Here is a 24,032-nt window from a genome sequence, read left to right on the forward strand (position 1 = left end):
ATTTAACCCCCAAACAAACCCCTACTTTCTAAATTAGAATTGATGTTACTTTTCCATTAGAAATCATGAGTAGGTTAATTTTTTTTAAAAAGCATGGAAAGACCTGCATGAAATTATGGAAAACAAAATGAATAGAACCAAGAGAACATTATATACAGGTACAAAACTGTTTGAAAAATAACTTGTAAATGTCTGACCACAGAAAAAGAACAGATAAATAGAAAACAAAAAACATAGTTTACATATACTATTTTTGTCAAGTGATGTCTTCTCTGGTTCAAGGAGGAAAAGAAAGGAGATACCTGGGTATTTTGATGTAGCCAACAAACAAATTAATTAATTTTTAAACATAAAAGAACTGAGTCAGAGTGAAGTAAGCAGAACCAGAAGTCTATTTCATATTATTATTAAACATTATTATTTAATTGCCAAATAGTATTTCAATATTATTAAACCTTACTAATTAATATGTTATATATTAGCCACCATTATTTTTTTGAATTGAATTTTTTATTTTTTTTATTAATTGAATTAATTCAATATTTATTTGAATATTATTAATAATTTTATTGGTTGTTGTTGATTACTTAAATGAATACTTTTGGGACTTTTATAAACTGATGAAGAAAGAATAGTATTTTCTATCATTATCATCTATGAGTCATTTTACTATGCCAGGTACTTCAAAATGAAATGAGGAAGAATAAACAAAAACTATCTGAATATCAACAAATGTATAAGTTCTAAAATTTAATTTTTTAATTTTTTGACTTTTTCTTTATTCATTTTGTTTAGGGTAATAAAACAATTTGAATCTGTTATTTTATTAGCTCAAAGAAACTCCCCTTGAGGAATTCTCTTTACCAACATAGGTTACAACTGTTCTGCAACTTACAGGTCAAAAGAGCTATTTAGGATACTGAAAGATGAAGTGATTTGCCTGGGGTAACTGTGGCAGTTGGTGCTTCAAGCAGGATCTGAAATCAGCTTTTCCTGACTCTGACACCAACTTGCTATCTACTATACCATACTATCAATTACATCACACGTGTTAAACACTTGAGGGCTGGCAACATTCCCAAATACAGTCCAAACTTATGGAAACCAGATTAAAAGGTTAATTGGGAAATATTTAACAAAATAAATAAAAGGAAAATAAAATAGAGATAACATTAATATGCAGTTTTCCACATCAGTATGATACTTGCAGAGATTTTAATGTGTCAGGGCCCTCATTCCTATTTGAGTTTGACATCACCAATACACATCACAGTTACATTTTGTTTAAAAGTCCAAAGAGCTTTACTGAATTTATGGGCATGAACAAGGGTCAAGTGACCTGTAAGACAGGGAAGCAAATTCTGGATAGTAAACCTTTCCACAGCCTAAGTAAGATATACAAACCATATTTTTTTTTTTATCAAAATTAACCTTCTTTGGATTTTCATAGTCACACTTTGATAACAAAATTGAAAGTAAATCTTCTTAGTTCATGTTCATCTATAAAATCTTGTTGCGAGAATGGGGAAAGAAGATAGAATTTCTTCTGATACTAAGCAGTAAATGATAGCATCTGCAGAGTATATCTGGAAAATGAAAAAATAGTTAAAGTATAATCTTGCCTCTGTTTGTATTAGCTTAAGTTATTTATTAACAGTCTTTCTTTGCGTGGCTGTTCTTTTAGCCTTTTTATATGAAGAATAATTTGGTTCTGAAGTACTATAATTTCACAGTTTTCATATAGAGCCATAATTATAATATGTACTCTAATCAACTTTACAAGCCATTCGTTTTAGTAGATATATGCAACTCTCCAAAATAGAATTAAACATGAATTATGTAACTTTATTTTTCAATCAAATAAACAATTCAGAAACCTACCCTTCTTCTCAACTTCTGTTATTATTGGTGGTTATCACCAAACTCAGGCTCAGAATCTTGGTATCATCTTCAACTCTTCACTAATACTCACTCCACGTATCCAATTAGTTAACAAATCTTGTTTCTATCTGCACAATGGCTCTCTTATACCTACCCTTCCCTCCACTCAGACAACCAATATCCTAGCTTAGTCCCCCATCATCTATCACCGGGATTACAATTGCAATGGCCTCAAAATTGGTCTCCTTGCCTGTAACTACTCCATCTTCCACACAGCTGCCAGTTCTTTTTTCCTACAAGATATTTCTTCTTATATTGTCCCCCTACTCAATAAACTACAGTAGTTCCCTGTCACCTCTTTGATAAAAATTAACTCCCTTGTTTGGCATTTAAAACTCTGTATAAACTGGCTTCTGGGTACTTTTCTAGCATATACTCTACAGTTCAACAATACTAGACTACTTACTATTCTTCGCAACAATGTTCCATTTTTCATTTCAGTGTAGTTGCATTGATTTTCCACTGTGCCCAGAATGCAAACCCTCCTGAGCCCCATTTCTTGATATCTTTGTTTCCTTCAAGGCTCAGATCAATCAACATATTCTTCATGAAGCTTTTCATTATCCCTTCATTGTATTTCACTTATGTATATTCTAAATAGACACATGTGTGCATATTATCTCTCTCAAATTAAAGTGTAAGCTTATTGAGGGCAGATATTATTTAATGCTTTTCTCTGTATCCCCAAGATATAGTATGTTCTTAAAAGATGTTTGTTGATTAGTTCATTTTTAACCTTCTTCTCAAACTTCTCAAATTAAAAATGAAGTGACACTCTTTTATAATTCCCCAAGTATTTATTTTCAAAGTCAAAAAGTTCCTCAAAAGTCATCAAATTCAATGCTTTCATTTTAGAAATGAAGAAATTGAGATGTGGGTGGATTAAGCCATTTGTCCAAGGTCACACATGTAAAAAAAAAAAAGCCAACAGAGGCAGGATTCAAACCCAGGTGCTCTTATTTATAACCAATAAATACAGTTTCCACCATACCTCTGCTGCCTCTCCCTTACTTAGGACTACAGAAAAGTATATCAATTGATAACTGGATAAACTGATAATCATTTAAGCTGCTCCACCCCTGCCAAAGATTTAACAATCATCTAGGAAGGTTTTGAATTTCAAAGTTTCTGGAAGTTCCCAGGCATCTGCCTTTAGTAACAAAATATTTTAGGGTAGTTTCTAGCTAACTAAAAAAAAGCTGGAGCTACCTAGTATCTTCAGTCCTATTCCAATTTGCATAATTAGGTGGAAAATCCTGTATTTTCCACTCAAGAGAGCATTCTTAATAAATTTAAAACTCTTTAAATATTTAATTACCTATGCAACAGCAAGAAATAAATCTCAGATTTCTTTTACAAATTCTTATTTCCCCTGGTTTAGTGATTCACACAATAAATCCTTAGTAAATAACAGAGATATTAATGAAGAGGCAACAAGGTTTGGAAGATAGAATATGGGGCTAAGAATCAAAGAATTGTAAAGTTGGAATTTTCACTGAGGTTTTCTAGTTCAACAGCTTACCCAGTGAGGTGCAGTCCTGGTAGATGGGTATTAATTTTCTATCTGAATACTTCCAGTGACAGATACTTCTCAACTTCAGAAGGAAGCCCATTTCATTATTGGAAAGCCCTAATTATTGACTTCAGGTTCATCTAAATTGAGTTCTATCCCAGGATTTGATAACCAAAGTCATATTTTAGTAATATTTTCCTAGAGTAACAATCTGTGGCTGTAGATTTAGACCATGTTGATTAGACTATGATTTAGTTGAAGGCCTTTCAGAAATTTTTTTTTTCTGATTTACTAACTTCTTACTCTTCTACTAACTGAAATAATTTAGGTAAAAGGATTTGTAAATCTTAAAGTGTCTTATAAATGTTAATTAATTTTTGTTATTAATATATTATACATTATATTACACATTCCTTAATTCTTTCCTTTTTGGACATTATATTATTGAGTTCCAGATACTAGACTTATTCTTGCATCTAAGCAACAAGACTTTTATTCTCACTCTTGGATGTTGGTGGGTACCTGGATTTTGATCCATAGATCTGTGTTCTAATAAATCCTTGACTCTAATTCTTTGGCATTGTTTATGCAACCTCCACTTCCCAGCCATGTCTTTCCCCCTCTTATATGTTAATTACTACCTAATTGAAGATCCAATTTCCCTTTCAGGTAGCAGAATCTCTACAATAAAAGCCTAAGAGAATTGTTTTTGTTGTTGTTAATAAGAAGAAAGTAACCAAGAACTACTTAACAGGAAAGTTAATATAGAAGAAATTAAGAAGAAAGCAAATTTCTACTTTAGCTACTTTTGCTATTTGCTCTTTGAACTAGAGCTAGGTATAATTCAATTTTATCTAGATAAAATCTCCTAAAACCTATTTTCTTTTTCCACATAATATTATAAATGAAATTTAAACAAAGTTTGTGAACATATATCTAACTAGTTTCATGGAAGAGACAAAGAGAGAAAATTTAAAAATGGTTCATTTCTAAGTTTGCCACCTAGAATGACAGTGGAGATGAAGAAGTTGGAAAAATGAGTTATGCTTTTTTTGATATGTTATCTCTAATATAGGTATAATTTATATAAACATAAAAAATGGCTCTACTGTATCAAATAAAAATGTGATTTGGAATTATAACATTTTTATACAATAGCAGAGAGAAAGAAAAAAGGCCATTTGAGAGCTAACACTAATAAAAGATAAAAGATAAAAAGGATTTTTTATTGTTAAGAAAGGGAACACAGAAAAAAATATATTTATCATTTCCATTGCTTTCCTTCTTTCTTGTCTTATACTTTTTCTCCATTCAGCTTTACCCAAACTTCAATCCATAGTGTCTATCCCTCTCATTTAGATGATCTCATAATGTAAAATATCCTTTCTGGGGTCCTAGCTAGCAACCCAACCATATATATTTATTCTCATCTTTAACCACATTTCAGTAATAATTGCAACAATGCGGGGATAAAAACATAAAAACCTTACCTGCCTACTTGATGAGGTTGTCATAAAAGTCAAATTAAGAAGTACTTTTAAATGGCTAACTTGTTATACAATTATAATAAGAATAATGATCACAACATACTGTAGCTTAAGGTTTTTAAAGCAGTTTCCTTACACCAACCTTATTAGATCAGTAATAATTATCATTGCTACTCTAGAACCATCTTAGTCTAGACAAAGTCAAAGTGATTAAGCTGAAAATTAATAAAGGTAAATGTAAAGTTCTACAGCTGGATTAAAAAAAATCAGCTCCACAAATACAAGCCTAGGAGTGGGGCATGGTTAGACAATAATTCTTTTGAAAAAAATCTTAGAGTTTTAGCTCCATAATGTTTGACACATGGAAGCAAAAAAAAAAAAGAATGTTCTAGAATACACAAAAGAAAGGCTAACATCTGAAATGAAATCATTCAGCTCTGCTCTATTATCAACCAGGCCTATCTAAAGTATTATGTACATTTCTTGGCACTATATATCATATCAGGAACAGTAGGAAAAAAATAAGATATTTTAACCTGGACAAGAGACACTTTAGATGGGACCCGTTAACAATCTTCAAGTATTTGAAGGGACAACATGTAGAAGCATTAGACTGAGTCCACTTGACTCCACAGTAGCACTCAGAACAATGGTTTGACATTTCTGAGGGGCAAATTTAGAATGGATATAAGGAAAAACTTGTCAATAAAAAAGATTTCTTTGGAAAGGAGTTAGTTCTCCCTCACTGAATGTCTTCAAGCATATTTTATAGGTATCTTGAGCCAGGTCTAACTCAGTCCAGTCCAGTGATTCAGGCTTGGTCATAGAATGCAATGAAGATAACTAATAACAAAGAATTAAAAGGATTCAATTCCTAAAGTTAGAAAGGATACTCATTCAGATAAAATGGTTATTTTCTTATGCCTCAACATTCACCAAAGCAACAGGGCAACCCATGTCAGAAAGACATTCCCAAAGGACAGTTAAATTCTATTAAAACTTCCCATTCCATCTCCCCAGAGTCTGAGCCTTTTATGTCATGAGTTGAAAGGAAATGAAACCAATAATGATGATCCTGAGAATTGCTTCTCCATTCCCTTCAATAGAAACTAGCCTACCCTACACCAATGTGTCTTATAGAATGGGAATGTTAGAAGAGATCCTTGGTTAAACTACATAGCTTCTGATAGCCCTTTTAACTATAAAATTCTTTTATTCTTCTATCACATTGTTCCTTCAACTACTGCTATCAGCATCAATATTACTAATTAGGATCACAGATTTATAGCTGAAAGGAACTTTAGAGGAAACTTAGTTCCACTTCCTCATTTTGGAAGATGAGGAATCTGAGGCCCTGAAAAGTTAAATAATGTTCTCAATATCTCAGAGGAAATATAAACAATAGAGCCATGATTCAAACCAAAGTCTTCAGACTCCAAATCTAGCATACTTTGTGTTATACTGAAAGAGTTTCAAAGGGAAAAGTATAGTAAGAAAGAGAGTATAAGATTGAGTATTAGGGGATGACTGACAAAAGAAGAGTGAATGAAGAAATGCTCCTCATTTGCAAATGAGGAAATAGTTCATTGAAAGAAGAAGAGAAAGGAATGGGCAGAGAAAAAGGAAGCAAATTAATAACACCCAGTATCTCTGGAGGGAAAGCCAGGAGTGGACTTAAAAGATGAAAGAATGGTGCTGAGTGTGGTAGCACATGCCAGCCTGCAGACCTTGATTTTGGGGAGGGCGAGGCTGCTGGATTACATGAGTTTCAGAATTCCATACTACACTAGAGAAAAAGTCAAATTTGACTATCCACACAAAGTCTATTACCAGTGTGAGTCCATTGGAGGGGATGACGACCATGCTGCCTAAAAAGGGCCAAACAAATCCAAGTCACAAAAAAGGAGAGAGAGGAAGAGTGAGATAGAGGGAAGGAAGGAAGGAAGGAAGGAGGGAAGGAAGGAAGGAAGGAAGGAAGGAAGGAAGGAAGGAAGGAAGGAAGGAAGGAAGGAAGGAAGGAAGGAAGGAAGGAAGGAAGGAAGGAAGGAAGGAAGGAAGGAAGGAAGGAAGGAAGGAAGGAAGGGAGGGAGGGAGGGAGGGAAGGAGGGAGGGAGGGAGGAAGGAAGGAAGGAAGGAAGGAAGGAAGGAAGGGAGGGAGGGAGGGAGGAAGGGAGGGAGGGAGGGAGGGAGGGAGGGAGGGAGGAAGGGAGGGAGGGAGGGAGGGAGGGAGGGAGGGAGGAAGGGAGGGAGGGAGGAAGGGAGGGAGGAAGGGAGGGAGGGAGGGAGGAAGGGAGGGAGGGAGGGAGGAAGGGAGGAAGGGAGGAAGCAAGGAAGGAATGCATTAGTGGTCAACAAATGCAAAAGCAATATGAAATTCTAAAGGAGAAAAAAATAAGAAACATGCCATTCCATTTGACTAGAGAAGTTTGAGGAAACTATTCAGAGAATAAAAGTCAGATGATTTGGGTTCTAATATGAGCATTTTTAAGCCTCATTTTCTTTATCTATAAAAAAGGAATAATGATACCTGCATGATCAATCTCACAGAAATCTTTTGAGAATCAAGTGATATCATGTACATGAAAGTGCTTTGAAAACTATAAAAAACTATGAAAACTCAAATACTGAAATGGATCAATGATCTCATCATTTTGAATATTCCCTCCAGTGATGCAAATTGGAACTCATCCATGCTTGCCCATTCTTTGTGATTCTTCTCCGTATCCTCACATCAATTTATAAAAGGGATCCATCTAATATACTGAAGGCCTTCCTTGCTTTTTGCCTGCCATGGAAAGGATATGGAGTATTCTGGCTATATACCTATGATCCCTCACTCTCACCACATGATAATCCATCTTATTTTTTCTTCATACATTACATGAGATGAGAGGAAATATAGTAAGGTAGACTGAGAGATGGCCTTGCAGTCAAAAATACTAGCATTCAAGTCCTGCTGTATGACTCTAAGCAAATCACTTAATTTCCCCAGTGTTCCAGACATCTTTCTAAAACTATATATTTCAGAGAAGATGCTGATTTTCAATAATAGAAATTGTTTCCTCATTGAGAATTCCATACATTTATGAATCTAGAAATCAAAGCTCTATACCTACATTTCTTTGATGATCTTGTCACCTGTTGCTCGTATCCTTACTTATACCCTTAACACCTCAATAGCATTTTCTTAGCAAGAAAATACTGTTTCCATTGTACTCTCAGAAATGCCATATCTAACTATGCTCAATGTTGGGGTGGATAAGTACTTTCCATGGCCCTGAGAAAAATAAAAAAATAAGAGGACCCTCAGTGAGAGACTGTTCTTTAACCATTTCCTCTTCCCCCCTCCCCACATGTTGGATACCCAAGGTTGACAATTTAAAGGGATTAAAGTTCCACAACAATCTTCGTCAGGTGGGAAGTGGAGAAAGATAATTTCTTTCTTCTTTTAGGAATACTATTAAATAATTATGCCATCTCATTTCCCTTTCATAGCATAGAGAATTAGGCTGAATAATAGTTAATTGTACAGTCCCTTTCCTCTGAAATATTCAGTATAATTGACAAATCTCACAAACAATAGAGTAGTTTTCATCTCAAAATCTTGCTAAGCAGACTTCTGCCATCAAACATGCTGACTTTGACAATGCCCTCTCAATCTGTCATTTCTTGGGCTTCCAGTTAACAATGACACCCTACCAGCAATGCCCTTTATTCCAATCTACTCTCCCTCCTTGGTAATCCCAAGGATTCAGGGAAATGAAAATCAGGTCCTCTTCAAAAGTGGTGGTGGAACTCTGTCTGATATAATATAAATAGCTGAACCTATATTTAATTGTGTTTTCAGCCAATAATTGAACCATGTCACAAGATCATGGAAAAACATGTAGATTCTACTTAAATATTTTGCAGTTTTTCTATACTTAGTTTTTATACTTTGTCTTTCAAGAAATGAAGACATAGGGGATGCTTGGGTGGCTCAATAGATTGAGAGCCAGGCCTAGAGACAGAAAGTTCTGGGTTCAAAGTTGACCTCAGACCTTCTTAGCTGTATCTTCTTTATAATTCTTTGAGGGAATTTTCTAAATGTACAGATACTATGATTTCATCGCACCTCTGGTTCTATATTCTAGATCTCTCATTAGGACATTAACAATAAAGGGAGAGTACCTAGTGGTGTCAGAAGGGAGAACAATTGTCCTGGGCAGCTATAGTAAAAAGTTGGGGATGAACAAAGGTGAAGGTGGGAAAAATATATTTTGAAAATGCATAAATCTAAGTGGGAAGCTGTTGATATTGTATCATCCTATGTACACTCCAGAAAACAGTTGTGTGATCCATTTAGTTACTATCTTTAAATGGTACTCACATACATATTTTGCTTCCTCAGAGGCTGACCAAAAAAAAAAAACAAAGAAAACCTTAAACTCCTTCAGAAGCAGTATATAACTGCTATTCTTAAGCAGAATAAAAGAATAGTAACAAGAGAAATAGTATACACATACTATTTGTTGGAGGGTAAGGTGTGTGTGTGGGGGGTGTATATATGCCAAAGGACAGCCTGAAAAAAGCATCTCAGATGACTTTAAAATTGGTCTTCACTGATTTATGGTCCTTTTGCTGTTTCTCTGAATTCTAAAATGAAAAACGATCATCAATAGTAATCAAATTACCAATTAATAGATTACTATTGAATTTTTGGTACAATTCAGTTACCTACTTCTCCAAAGAGTAATCTATAGAATCTTGGCAAAGAAAACATTTTAATTAAAAATCCAAATACCATCTAGTAACGCATCACAATAAAAGTTTAGACCTACAAATGTCCCATTTTTTTCTAAATAATTACTGTAGTTTAACATTAGAGTCAGTATAATACAGTAGAAAAAGTTCTGGATTTTGTGTCTGAGAACCACAATTCAAATTCTTCTTTATCATTTAATCACTCTGTGATCTTGTACAGCTTAATGGGGATTCAGTATTGTTGTCTATAAAATGAAGGAATGAGATTTGTTTAAGTTTGCTTCTAGTTCTAAATCTCTGAATCTATGATCCAATGACCCATGGGCCTTTCTACTTGTACTATAATCATTGCATTTGACCTAATTTAAAATAAAATTATTTGCTGGTTATAGAAGCTAGTCAAGAAGACAAATGCATAAATCCATCAATATATAGAATTATGTTTTGATCACCACTCCACACCTTAAAAGAGAAGTAGCTGCCCTTAACATGGATCTGGTATTAGGTACAAATCTATAATACTAATTGAATGACCTGACCAAGTTTCTCTGATCCTGAGGCAACTCTAAGCCTGGGGATTTCCAAATTTATAAAAGCACAGATTTCTTGATATTTGTAACAAAATGTCAATTGTGGGGATGACTGGTGAATTTTTTTACCTTACATGAAAAGAGGATACTCTCAAAGAATAGTCAATAAAAACCAAGAAATTTAAACACTTAAGAATTTGCTTTAAAACGTTTTTTTTTTGCCTAGATGGCCTCACATTGTATTATTTTCCATTTTTTTCATTACTATGAAAATAAAAGTCTAGAAATTCTAATGTCTAAAATTTCCTTGTTTACATAACAACAAAAGAAGGAAGAATGAAGTAGTCCCTTTTGTTTCTTCTAAGATAGCTGCATCCTAAATATCTACATAATTATCCTTGTCTGTTGTAAGAATTTCACTTCTTTTTTCTGCCTTAGATTGTACATTTTTAGATATAAAAGCCAAGAGCATTTAATGATCCTTTGTGTAAATGAGCCATGCACTGTGCTTACCTGGGCATTTTGTGAATCTGATTGTCCAAATAAGTGAACTGTAATAACATATTTTGTCCTAAATGTTAGCACCCTTTAACTACTCTATAAAATCTGATGAAACACAAGCAGTTTAAATGATTTAGAAATATTTCTGCTGCTTAACTGGAAATACCTGTCGTTTATATATTACTACCAACCATCTCCTCTAAGCAAATTCTCCCTGCAGCATACTCCTGATATATTTTCACAATAAATTTATGATTATTTTTTTAATTCTAGACATTCTTAAGAAACTCATCAGGTTGTGAAGCAAGAGATGATGAATATCGAACAGAATTTACTACAGGCTTGCAGCGTATTGACTTATTCACAGGACAATTCAAGCAAGTCCTTTTAACATCGATATCCACCTTTATCAAAGGAAACCTAACTATTGCAAACCTTGGAACCTCAGATGGCCGATTTATGCAGGTAAATATTATCTGGGTAGTAGCCTTGACTATGTTATCTCATATATTTTTATAGTAGGGTGTTTATTAGCAAATATAGTGCAAAACTAATATTTATGAATTATGAAATAATTGCAAAATGGAGAAGAAATTAAGAATATTCCCAATTTTTTAGTAATTTGCTATTTTTGATTTGCATATATTTTGGATTTATTTTTCCTTTTTGTTTAGGTTTTTTTTTTTGCATTCACAATTTCCACTACACAAATGGAAAATAACATGAAACAATTAAAGCATTTCCAGGCAACATTTCCTATTTCAGGGGAAACAGTAGATCAAAGGAAAACCATTGTGTGAACAGTGTGTCTCTCTGAACAGAAATATTCACATCATTGAGTGAAACTGGCTGGAATTAGGAAGGGACAGTATCATCAAAATCCCACTGTAACACCAAGTGTCTACTGAGAGTGCAGAGAAGTAGTCAGAGACAAGGGAAAGGAGCGAGCTCACATAATGACTGTTAAATGAGTTAATGAATGAACGCACAAAGTTCTGATTTTAGTAAGAAAGATTTTAATGGTTATCAAGTATCTGATAGCATACAAATGCACATTTCAGGCTTGAATAGATGTATTGTATCTCTCCAATATGAAAGTCACATTTTGCAGAATTTAATATACCCTTAAGTTATATCTGTTTTACTCCTAGAATAGTCATTTGGTTAGTGCATCCAACCATTAGTAGAGGCTTAGCTAATGTAGAATGAAAATGGAGTTTCTATGGAAATGCTGGCTATCTACAAATAATGGAAAGTACATAAAGGACTATGTTTATTTGCTCGTATTACAGTACTCAGCTATGTTACCAAAATAGAGAAAATATAGTTTAGTATTTAACCAATAATCTAATCAGACTCTGAGGATGATTTCCAAGAGACCAAAAGGTTACTGAAATGTTTGCCTTTTATTTTTTGTCTCTGTACATTCTATTCACACTTTTAAACAAAAAATTATCTACAGGACATTTTCTCAGTGTTGTTGTAGCAAAAGTTTGGGTGGAAGTTGCTACATTTCTTAAAATTGTCCATCATATATTCAGAGACCCATGGGCATTTTGAAGATGGTGACAATTTTTTTCAGAAGTCACAAAACCTATAAGGAAAACCTTCTCTAGCTCCAAAGTGATCACACACGTGTTTTCTTAAACAATTCCCTCTGGTCTCATCTCCTTACATAGCTTCTCAGTTAATGACACTTCTCTTCCCATTCCCTGCCCCTCTGAGTCCACATTCTTGTTTATTCACCTAATCCCTTGTCACTGTTTAGCTCTGCCCTTTACTAGTTTTAACTGCTTTCTTTATCTTCACATTTATTCCTGCTTCCATTTTTTCTCTGAAGTGTCTAACTATTCTCTAGTTAGTTAAAATTCTATATTAATATTGTAATAAAGTTAACATGGGTCTATTATGGCTTTTAAAAAAAACATTAAGTCTCAGCTTGACCTCTTGAAGGATTTTATAGTCACAATAAAAGCTTCATTATAAAGCAACTTAATGTTGCCAGATGAGGTTATACTTTGTCACATATTACCTAGGGATATACAGATGTATTTTGCATCTTATCTCTATCATGGAGAAGCAAGGGGGTATAGTGGATGGAGCTGGAGAAACTCGAATTAAAATCAAGACAAGACTTATTAGCCATGTGACCCTGGGTAAGTCATTTAATCTCTTCCTCAGTCTCCTCTTTTGTCAAATGGCTATTAACACCACAAAAAAAAAAAGAACATCATTATTATTCATTTGTGAAAATAACACCTTCCTCCCAGAACTGTTGTGAGGATAAAATGAGACAATAATATTTTTAAAGTGCTTTGCACATTTTAAAATGTCACATAAATGGTAGCTATTATTTTTTAAACAGAATTCTTAAGATAATAATGCCATCCTTTGCCCCCAGCAACAGGATTAAAAAGGGGTTTAATGTGCTAAATTCCTATAGTGTGGAACCCTAGCCAAAGGCTTGAAGGTAAAAATGGGTAGATATCAATCTCGTGAAAAACATTACACTCAAAAAAAAAAGGAGGAAGAAAGAGAAAAAAGCTCTTCCTTCTCCTCTGGTGAAGTTCAGGACTTTCATTAAATGACACACAAAGGAGTTATTTCTTTGAGACTGATCTAAGTGAAATCAGTGCAATTGGGTTTTATTCAAACTTAAAAATTTTCAAACATAAATCAAGAAGCAACATCCCTAAAATCCAGCAGTTTTTTTTACAGCAAATAATGGGAAGGTGGACAAGTAACAGGGAGAAGATGTGCAACTGTTCCATCTTAATCCATGAGAGCAGTTACTACCTAGCAAAGAATGGTAAATATTTTGACTTTGCAAAAGTGTTTTAAATCTCTGAAAGACCTTGAGTAACTTGCAGCTCATATTTTAGTAAATACTATGGAGTTTCTATTACAAAATAGAATGGTAATAATTTTTTTTTTCAAAGACAGCTGCCATGCATGAAAAGGAATAGAAAAATTGTTTTACTTCCTTCCTAGGCTAAAGTCTGATGGCAACGTTGATTTGCCATTTTTCCCCCAGAAAGTTTGCAGCTGTTTCTGCCCTTCCTATTGTACTTATTTTCAGTGTGTGGCTGGGAACACAAGTTTGAGCTCCAGCTGTTGGGTGCAAAGTGAATCAGGTATTTCACAGTGGTTATTTGATTAGAAAGAATTATATTGTTTAACTAATAGTGCTGGACTTGTGAGAGAGAAGGGGCTTCTTGACATATTCCTGATTTTTAGGCATAACTCATCTAAAAAATTATTTACTCATACATGCCAGCTGAATTTTCTCATGCTTTCTCAGACCAAGGACATTTCTTTTAGTGCAGGTTTGAAAGGTACATACTTATATATAAAGCTATTTAGGCCTATAAATAAAAAAGAAATGTAATAGCTTAGTGTCAGAAAGGGCCTTCGAGCTACATAAAATCTGACAAAATATTTGGCATCATAGATCTAAAAGAGACCTCAGAGACCTATTAGTCTAATATTTTGTAGGTGAAGAACCTGAGGCCCAAGTGACTGGCCCAAGATCAGGCAGGATTTAAATTCAGGTTTCTAATTCCAGAATAAGTGGGTTTTTTCTCCCTTCTATACCACATTACCTCTCTTAGATCTTTCCAAATAGTATGTATATATCTATATAAAAACATTTCACACTTCCAAAAAATAATGACAATTTTGACAAGTTAAAAAATTTTGTGTTGAAAATAACAAGACTCTGGAATATTAACTCAGTGATGAATTTCTAAATTGAAAAGGAAAGGGATCTATTTAAGCAAATTAGAGAATTAGTCAAAAGATATGCCCGTCTGTCCTATTATACGTGTGACTAAGCATACTAACCCAAAAATGAAGCTTGCTCATATTTTCTATTATACTTTCATCAGATCCTTGGAATTTCTAGGTTCTTAATACAAATATGTGTTAATAAAACATCTCTCATATAAATAATCATATAAATAAATAAATAAAGTATCCCTTCCACAATGCAGGGGTTAGGGACATGGCATCCCAGCAATCTGGAAGATCCGCATAAAATTTTTTGGCCCTTCCTTCATACTAGAGAAGTCTGAAATTTTTCTTTTCCTTTTTTACAGTAAAAGAAATTATGTATATTTATGGTATCAAGAGTTTGGTATATAGTAATAACAATGATAACTAACACTGACATAGTGCTTGCTATTTGTTAGGCACTGTGCTAAGCACTTCACAATTATTATCTTATTTGATCCTCACAATTACCTTGGGAGACAGGTGCCATTATTATCCCCATTTTACAGTTAAAAAAAAAAACTGAGCCAAGCAGGTGTTAAGTCACTTGCCAGGAGTCACATAGCTAGTAACTGTCTGAGGCTGGATTTGAACTCAGGACTATCCTTACTTCAAACTCAGTGCTCTATTCATTGTACCACCTAGTTTTTTTCTGAAGATGGGAACCTGGGAGACTAGAAAGACCATGGTACCTTCAATAGAAATAATCACTTATTTGTAATTAATTTGAGTAATCTTCCACCTTACACCTATTCCCTGTCCTGAGATGGTCTCCCAACACCTTCTTTCTTTTCTTCCAATGTTCCTAGGGATTGACCTGCCTGTTGTCCTTACCGCTGCCATCATTGCTGGACCAGAGCTTTTCCCTTTTACTGGTCTACTGCATCATGGTTATGGTTTATGGTTTCTCCCTAAAAGAAGGCAAATAGTCATTTTGAGGGAGGTTTTCTGAGAACAACAATGGAGAAAGAAATAGAGACTTGAATCAAGAAAAGGCTTTATAAACTTTCAAGAAATTTTGAGCAGATGCTGCAGAGTCCCTTCTGATAAGAAAGAAGAAAGTCTCCTTCTGTTCCCCTTGCTTCCTATTACCCCCCTCTCCTACAAAATGCATATTTGTTTTTCCTCCCTCCCTTAGACCCTTAAGAAAAGCAAAAGTGCACACAGGCAATGCTGATAAGTCTTTGGGTAAATAAAAGAATGAAATAAGATTCATGGGCATTTCATAGGTAAGCCAAAGCTTATCTCAAGGTCTTCCTTTTTCACCAAGGTCAGCTGTCCTGGGCAGTTCATCAGGGGACCCAAGCTGGGAATTCTAAAGTGAGGAGCAAGATGTGATTGGGGAGGGTTTGACAAAGTTTAGAGAGATGAGATAGGGAGCTGAGGAAATTCCCAGAGATGTTCACCACATCATAAGGTTGTTCTATTAGTAGGAAGGAGAGAGGTGCTACCATGGAGGGGAAGAGGAGGAAGGAGTTAATCGATTCCTTTCCTCCCCCTCTTCTCTCTGACTTTTGTCCTTCCTGCCACCAAACAACTACCCTGCGCTAGTTCTAAACTAACCTAGGAGTGGGCTAAGAATTAGTTACCATAGCAATCCATAGCATCAACACTAGAAACTAGAAGTAGATAAAGTGCTTTCCTCAAACAGCCCTCTGAGGTTCCTAGTGCTGATATTATTCTCCCCATTTTACCTGGCCCAGGTAATTTGCCTATGATCATGGGACCCAGCAAAGATCTTTGGCAGAATCAAAGCCAGGTCTCCTCATTCCAGGTCCAGTACTTCTCTAACCATATCACCACACTGCCACATATGTGACTGAGAGGAGGGAAGGAAGGCAGTTAGCAGCAAGGAGTTATGGTTATTTGCCTACAACTACCATTTACATATAATTGATTGGTCAGGACTCCATAATGACATTTTGTATGTTGTGTTCACAAACCAAAAATCCCCATCAAGGACATTCTTTGAAATGAATGGCTTAAATGCTAAGGTTTAAAAGTCAAATTTGCAATCATATAAACTGTATCTGTTGCATTTTTGAATGCTACACATATGCCTAAAGGTATAAAATTTCAAAGACATATAATAAAACTTTCCCATCTACCACCCCATTTTTGAGGGAAGCAATGGATTTTTTTTAATTAAAGTATGTGCTACATTTTTAGTTCTATTTTCAGGTGTCTTCTTGGTTTGTTTAAAATATAAAATGTATTTACAAAATGTTTCATAAAGGTGTTTCATAAAAATAGTTCATGGTTGTTTTGCCACATCTGGACTTCCCCACTTTACCACCCTATGCATTTGTGAGACCATGGCAATAGCAATTAAGGAGAAGTTGGGACAAGCATATGAGCTGACAATATACATGCAGAAGAAAGTTCCAAGGCACTCAAGGGACGGTTTTCAAAATATCTCAAAGAGAAGAAGAGTATGAAAGATTGGATAAGATAATGGGCCATGCTGATATTTTCAGGAAGGGGGAGACAGAGAAGACATAAACAATTACCAGCCTATATCCTGACTTCCTCATCTCAATGAAATGGGATGAAAATGGTAATGCAAAAAGAAGCTCCTTGATGAAAACAGATGGGGACAGATGGGCTTTCACAGACAATTTACAATAGCAGACAATATCTTCACAGTCACAACTGACCATGACGTATAAGGAATCTAAGACTGCAGAGTCTATTATTTGTTTACAACAAAAAAGAATGTTGCATAGGAGAGCAAAATGTAGTCTGAAAGACCCTCAAACTAGTTGTCTTCTATGCACATCTTAACATGACATGAGTTTCTATGACAGATATTGCAACCATTTGCCCAATGATCCTGTGGGCATAAGGACAAAGCAAAATATCAAAATAAGAGGCATACTTCCTAAAGGTATTCACTGTTAATAATAATAATAGCAATTATGTAGCACTTTAAAATTTGCAAAGTTCTTTACAAGTATCTTATTTTATCCTCATGACAACCCTGGGAGGTCGATGCTATTATTATCCCCATTTTACAAGTGAGATAACTGAAGTTAAGTGACTTCCTCAGTGGTCACACAGCTACTATCTGAAAATGAATTTGAATTCAAGTCTTCCTGCCTCTCTCTACCAGTACTCTATCCAATGTGTCATCTAGCTGCTTTGGAGGATATTCTCCAAAAAGGTCCGATAGAAAACATTTCCCTCTTGACAGAGATGTACTGCTTAACAGATGGCGTAATCTTGAGAATATACACCAAGACCCAGAACACCAGCCAGTTTCTTTCAAGGACTTCAGAAGATTAATGAGTTGAAGCATACTGCCTGACACATAGTGGGTGCTTACTAAGTGCTAATGAACAGACTGGCTGAATCAGAGGAAAAGCAAAAGAGACCAGAGTTTGTGCCATGAAAAGACTTTGCCCTCCTGATGTTAGAGGAATATAATAGGAAAAACACCAGTTCCCAGTTCGGGGAGTGATCACAACTCAACTGAAATTGATTATGCAAAGCCTGAGGGTAGAAATAAATAATTTGTTAACTGTCAAAATGCCTTCAAGTAAAAGTAGTTTCTAAATTGGTTAAAAGAGTTGCCAAGAAGGTAAAAGCTACTGTTAAGGAAGTGAAAAAGCAATGAATAAGGAATTTGTCAGGCATCTCAAGAGCCAGGGTCAGAATCTTAGAGATGACTTTATATCCTCCTTGCCCAAAAGGGGTCTTCTCAAATCTGAAGGCAAAGTTAACTCAAATGGCCCCAGATCTGCTCCATATCTGCTCTGTTCTCAACAATTAAAGCTGGTTTTAGATGAAAATGCAAAGTTAGGCCCACAACAACTCAGATAGCATTATTTGCTCACACTTCTGGAGTCTTTCCAAATTTTAGACCATTTGAAAGGAACTTACCAACATCAAATTCTAATTACTCTTCTTACTTTATAATTCATGCATTCTACAAATATTTGTCTACTGCTTCATGCATCCAAGGCATCATGATAGACTATCCTGTGAAGGATTTTTTTAAATGAATATTTGTTTTTGACTTCCAAAATTTTATAAAACAGAGAAGTAGTTCTCAAACATTTTGGTTTCAGGACCTCTTTACACTCTTAAAAAGTACTGGGGATATCCCCAAAGAGCTTCTGTTTGTATGGATTATAGCTATCAATTATTTATGGTTTTAGAAAGTAAAATATCTTAGTTTTATTATGAAAATAATTTTTACCTCAAGGACCTGCTAAAAGGGTCTCTAAGAGACCCATAGGGACTTCTAGACCACACTTGGAGAACCACTGATAAGAAAAAGTAATTCAGTTAATGTCAGTAGCTATAATAGCCATAAATGAAATTACTACCTTTAGATCTTGATTCAAAGTAATTTGCAGCACTTTGAACTGGATGTCAGCAAGATCATTCCCTTAATAAAATCTTTGATTTACTTTTTTCTGAATCTGTAAAAAATAATGAGATGCAGCATGGTATAGAGGATTGAGAACTGGCTTTAGTAACAAGACTTTGGTTCAAGTCCTGCCTCTGACACATACTATGTGAGTGACCCTTAACCAAATCATTTATTCTTTCAGTATCACAGGCAACTCCCTTAAGACTATAACTTGAGGAGCAAGTGATAATCTGCATTAGTAGAGAAAATTCTTTGCCAGATGCTCTTTGTTCCTTTAAATCATAGGTTTTTTAAGAAAGAAAAGAAAGAAAAGGAAGGAAGGAAGGAAAGAAAAGAGGATAGCTGGGTGGCTCAGTAGAGAGCCAAGCCTAGAGATGCGAGGTCCTGGGTTCAAATTTGGCCTCAGACATTTTCTAACTGTGTGATCTTTTTTTTTTTAAACACCATTTTATTTGGTCATTTTCAAACATTATTCATTAGAAACAAAGATCATTTTCTTTTCCATCCCCCCCCCCCCTCCTCCCAATGGCGATGCGTGATTCCTCTGGGTATCACATATGTCCTCGGTCCAAACTCTTTTCCATGTTGTTGGTATTTGCATTAAGGTGTTCATTTAGAGTCTCTCCTCAATCATATCCCCTCAACCCTTGTAGTCAAGCAGTTGCCTTTCCTCCGTGTTTTTACTCCCACCATTTGTCCTCTGCTTGAGGGTAGTGGTTTTTTTCTCCTTGATGCCTGCAGATTGTTCAGGGACATTGCATTGACACTAATGGAGAAGTCCATTACATTCGATTGTACCATAGTGTATCAGTCTCTGTGTACATTGTTCTCCTGGCTCTGCTCCTTTCAATCTGCATCACTCTAACTATGTCATTTTGAACAAGTCTCCTGACCCCCATTGCCTAGCCCTTACCGCTCTTCTGCCTTGGAATCAATACATAGTGTTTATTCTAAGACAAAATGGTAAGGGTTATATAAAAAAAAAGAAGAAAAATATCTTGAGGTTTTCAAAAATAGCTTAGTTTTATCTTGATAAAGGAAAATCAGACAAAATTCAGACTTTATTTAGATATCATTTCTATATAGCTTCATGCAAAATCCTTCCTATAACATGGATTTTTTAAATCACTTGTGAGAATTAAATCCCAAGTAGCACCTTAGTTAAACTTATTCACCATCTTTTCAAAATGCTAAAATCTAAAATTTTTATATTTCAGAGATGAGAGGGGTGGGAAACATGTTTATTCTGATATTTTTCCAAGCTTAGCATTTTGTCCTAGTTTTAATAGTCAAAACTGTCCAGACAACTCAGACATCCCCCCAAAAAAATATTTTATTTTTATAGAATTGAAGAAAAAAGAGGAATTTTAAGATCTGACACCTATGTATCAGCTCTCAGCACACCCAAACTTCATCTAATTGCCAACCTTCTACTTCATGTACACTGGTGCTATTAGGCATCATAAAAACTGAATTTGTAGGGGCACCTAGGTAGCATAGTGAGTAGAGCACCAAGCCTAGAGTCAGGACAACCTGGGTTCAAATCTAATCTCCAATACTTCCTGGTTATGTAGCCCTGATTGCCAAGACCTTACTGCTTTTCTCTCTTAGAATTGATACTACGATGGACGGTAAGGATTTAAAAATATTTTTTTTAATGATTTTGTAGTCTAGGTCCAGACTTCTTTTCTTTTCTGATTGATCTCTTATTACAAATGAAATCACAATTTCTTGTGAACAATAAGACATTGCTTCAGGGTTTTGAGAGGGTTAATTTGATTACTCAATGAGAAGGAATTCTGGCAATAAGTGAAAGTAGGGAATTAAGGATAGAAAAGCATTCTTTACATTTTAGAGGGATGGGTATTCTTGAGGAAACATGGATAATGATCAACTAAGAAGGTATTTGCAGCTGTGGTACTACCTCTACTCATAATTCCAAAGATTAATCAAGCTTTTTTCACATGGCAATCATTCCCTGGCCTTCTGTTGTTTGCCCGCCTTTAAAGACCAAACTCATCTGAGAGCGTTAAGAGCACAGAGTTTTGTTTAATTGCTAGTTACTTAACAATTTCCTTAAGAGTATTTCCTTCTATGCTTCTGAAAACTCTATAGGAGGGCCAGCTCTCTACCTGCTGAGGCTTTTCCATAAAGGCAAACAGTTCTAGCCAAAAATATTGAAAGGAGGCTGGTAAAGAGCCTGGGAAGTTTATTTCATTCACTTTTAGCTTGTTTGTTCATTATTATTTACCCTAATGCCTTTTGGAATAATGTTTACATAAATAAGCACCATCAAAACAGAAAATTAGTCTTACTTATGGGCTCAGTGTCTTTGTGTAGTGATTTTTAAAAGATACAAAAACAAATCAAGGGAACAACTTTTACAAGATGATACTAATTAAATGCTAGCAATAGGAACTTTTTTTTTTTATTTTAGAAAGGGCAGGAGTGTTTTTGTTTTTGTTCTGATGGGAAAGTAACAATAAATGAGCTTTGTCCTTTTGAAAAGTCAGAGAATCCAGAAAGAGAGGTTCTTTCAGTCATAGGAAACTCTATTAAAGAAAACATGAGGCTAGGAAAAGGGAAAAGAGTAGTTAAGGAAGAACTACTTTTTTATGGGAAGTCTGGACGAACTTGGTAAATATCATAGAACCACAGAAATGGAAGGGACCTCTGAAGCCATATAATCTAATTGTACCTGAACAAGAGAGCTAAGCACTGTAGCAAGACTCTAAAGGTGAGAACTTTTCTTCTTGATGGGCTTAGAGTCAAGAATCCTGAGTTCACAAGTCAAATGTATAAGAAATCAAATCATTCCCCAATTGATAAATGGTCAAGGGATATGAATAGGAAGTTTTCAGATGAAGAAATCAAAACTATCAATAAGCACATGAAAGAATGTTCTAAATCCCTCCTGATTAGAAAAATGAAAATCAGAACAACTCTGAGGTACCACCTCACACCTAGCAGAGTGGCCAATATGACAGCAAAGGAAAGTAATAAATGTTGGAAGGGATGTGGCAAAATTGTGACACTGATACATGGTGGAATTGTGAATTAATCCAAACATTATGGAAGGCAATTTGGAATTATATCCAAAGGGCTTTAAAGGAAAGCATGTCTTTTGATATAGCAGTACCACTACTAGGTTTGTATCCCAAAGAGATAAAAAAAAAAACGGGAAAGGTTCTGTTTGTTTCATAGCTGTGCTTTTTGTGGTGGCAAAAAATTGGAAACTGAGGTGTCCCTCAATATGATGGTGATAGAATACTATTGTGCTATAAGGAATGATGAACTGCTTGATTTATATAAGAACTGAAAAGATCTACATGAAATGATGCAGAATGAAATAAGCAGAACCAGGAGAGCATTACACACAGAAACTAAAACATTGTGGGATGATCAAATGTGATTGACTGCTACTAAAGCAATAGAATGAGAATTATGAGAAAGTGCTATTCACATCTAGAAAAATAACTGTGGGAATAGAAATACAGAAGAAAACATGATTTATCACTTATTTCTATGGGCACATATAATAATATGGACATAGGATTTGAGTGATAATATATGTATAACCCAGTGGAATTGCTTATCAACTTTGGGAGAGGGAAGGGAAGAGGCAAGGGAGACAAGAACAATTGTGTAACCATGGAAAAAGTTAAAAATTTCTTAAAAATAAAAAAAAAATCCTGAGTTCAAATCCCACCTCAGATACTTAGTAGGTCCTAATCCTGGGTAATTCATTTAACTAATCTGTGCCTCATATGTAAAGTGAGGAGGTTGAATTCTTTGACCTCTGAGGTCCTTTTTAGCTCTAAATCTGAGATCCCATGACAAGAATCTTCTCCAAAATATTATAAGAAATGGCCATCCAGTTTCCACTTGACTAGTCCATTATGACTGGAGATGGCTCTAGTTGTTTTAAAGTGTTTTTCTGAAATCAAGACAAACTCTGCTTCTTAATAGTTTCCATCCAGCATTTCTAATTTTTCTCTCTGTAGGAACAAAGAATAAGTCAAATATGTTATCCACAACAGTCCTTCAGGTATTTCACTTCATCATGTAACATTGCCCCAACCCCAAGCTTTCTCTTCTTCTTTCTAAATGTGCCTAGTTCCTTCAACTGACTGGTAGAGCATATAATCTCTAGTCCCCTCACCTCATTAATCACTATCCTTTGAGCATGCTCTAGCTCATCAATATCTTTGCTAAAATATGGTACCCAGAATAGAATACAGTTTTCAGTATGTAGTTTAACTAGGTCAATGCACAGAAAAAATTATTATTCCTACTATTATAGATAGTCTAGCTTAATTTAGCCTAAAATGACATTATCAGTATGAATCAGCAGGGTGAAGAAGCAGATAAGAAAGTCAAAAGGAATTTGGGTTCCATTTCCTTTACCTGTTTCTGGTTTGTATTCAGGTTGTTGGGTTGTTTGTTTTGGGGTTGTTGTTTTTTTAATCAGTGTTAATCTTTGAGTTCTCTGCATTCACAGGACCTTTCTTCAAACAGCTCTCCATTTGTGTATATGCATGTGCATTAGGGTGAGGGTTCCTGTGTGAGGAGAATTTAGTTCTGAAAAGCAATGGATTTCTCTTGGGCTAACTTTCTCAATAGAATTTTAAAGCCATGGGAACTTACCTTTTCTTTCTCTGAACTCTTTGAAAGCTACTCCCCCCACTTTGAGAGTACTTACCTGACTCTGTCTGGTTTCTTCTCTCCTCTGTCATAAGTTCTAAGCTATAGTACTCATTTTTTTCCAGAAAGACAGTTTTTCCATATTACCTTTTGAAATTGTTAGAGGAAAAAAAGGTACAAATTTGGAAGAATGGAAAGTAGACTGCAACATTTCCATTACAGAATCATATATAAGAAATACGAAGAGAAATAAAAACAGATATCCTTTCCTCATCATGGTTTTGATAAATCAAGTCAAGAGTTGGCATAAGAAATTTAGTAAGAATTTTGGGGGAGTTTTGTGGAAGCTGCAGACAACACTCAAAAATCAGCAGACAACACAGAAAAAGTTTAGAAACTCGGAAAGCATGCTTATCCTAAAATATACAATAAGGTACTAGAAACAGAATATAAAATAAAAAAGAAAAACTTTCAGACCTCTTCTCTGGTACAACAGGAGAGCCAAAAAAATTTATGTGGATTGA

General features: G+C 34.9%; 1 protein-coding gene across 1 annotated transcript in view; it reads left to right on the forward strand.

The window, feature by feature from the left end:
* The window catches only part of MET (MET proto-oncogene, receptor tyrosine kinase), a 161,697-nt gene that overhangs the window by 70,490 nt on the left and 67,175 nt on the right, over positions 1-24,032 (forward strand). Inside the window, exon 3 of the mRNA XM_001368109.5 lies at positions 10,989-11,180. Coding sequence (XP_001368146.3) covers positions 10,989-11,180 — 192 coding nt within the window. The remainder of the gene's footprint in view (positions 1-10,988; positions 11,181-24,032) is intronic.

The sequence above is a fragment of the Monodelphis domestica genome, chromosome 5 (genome assembly GCF_027887165.1).
Source record: "Monodelphis domestica isolate mMonDom1 chromosome 5, mMonDom1.pri, whole genome shotgun sequence".
Lineage (NCBI taxonomy): Eukaryota > Metazoa > Chordata > Mammalia > Didelphimorphia > Didelphidae > Monodelphis > Monodelphis domestica.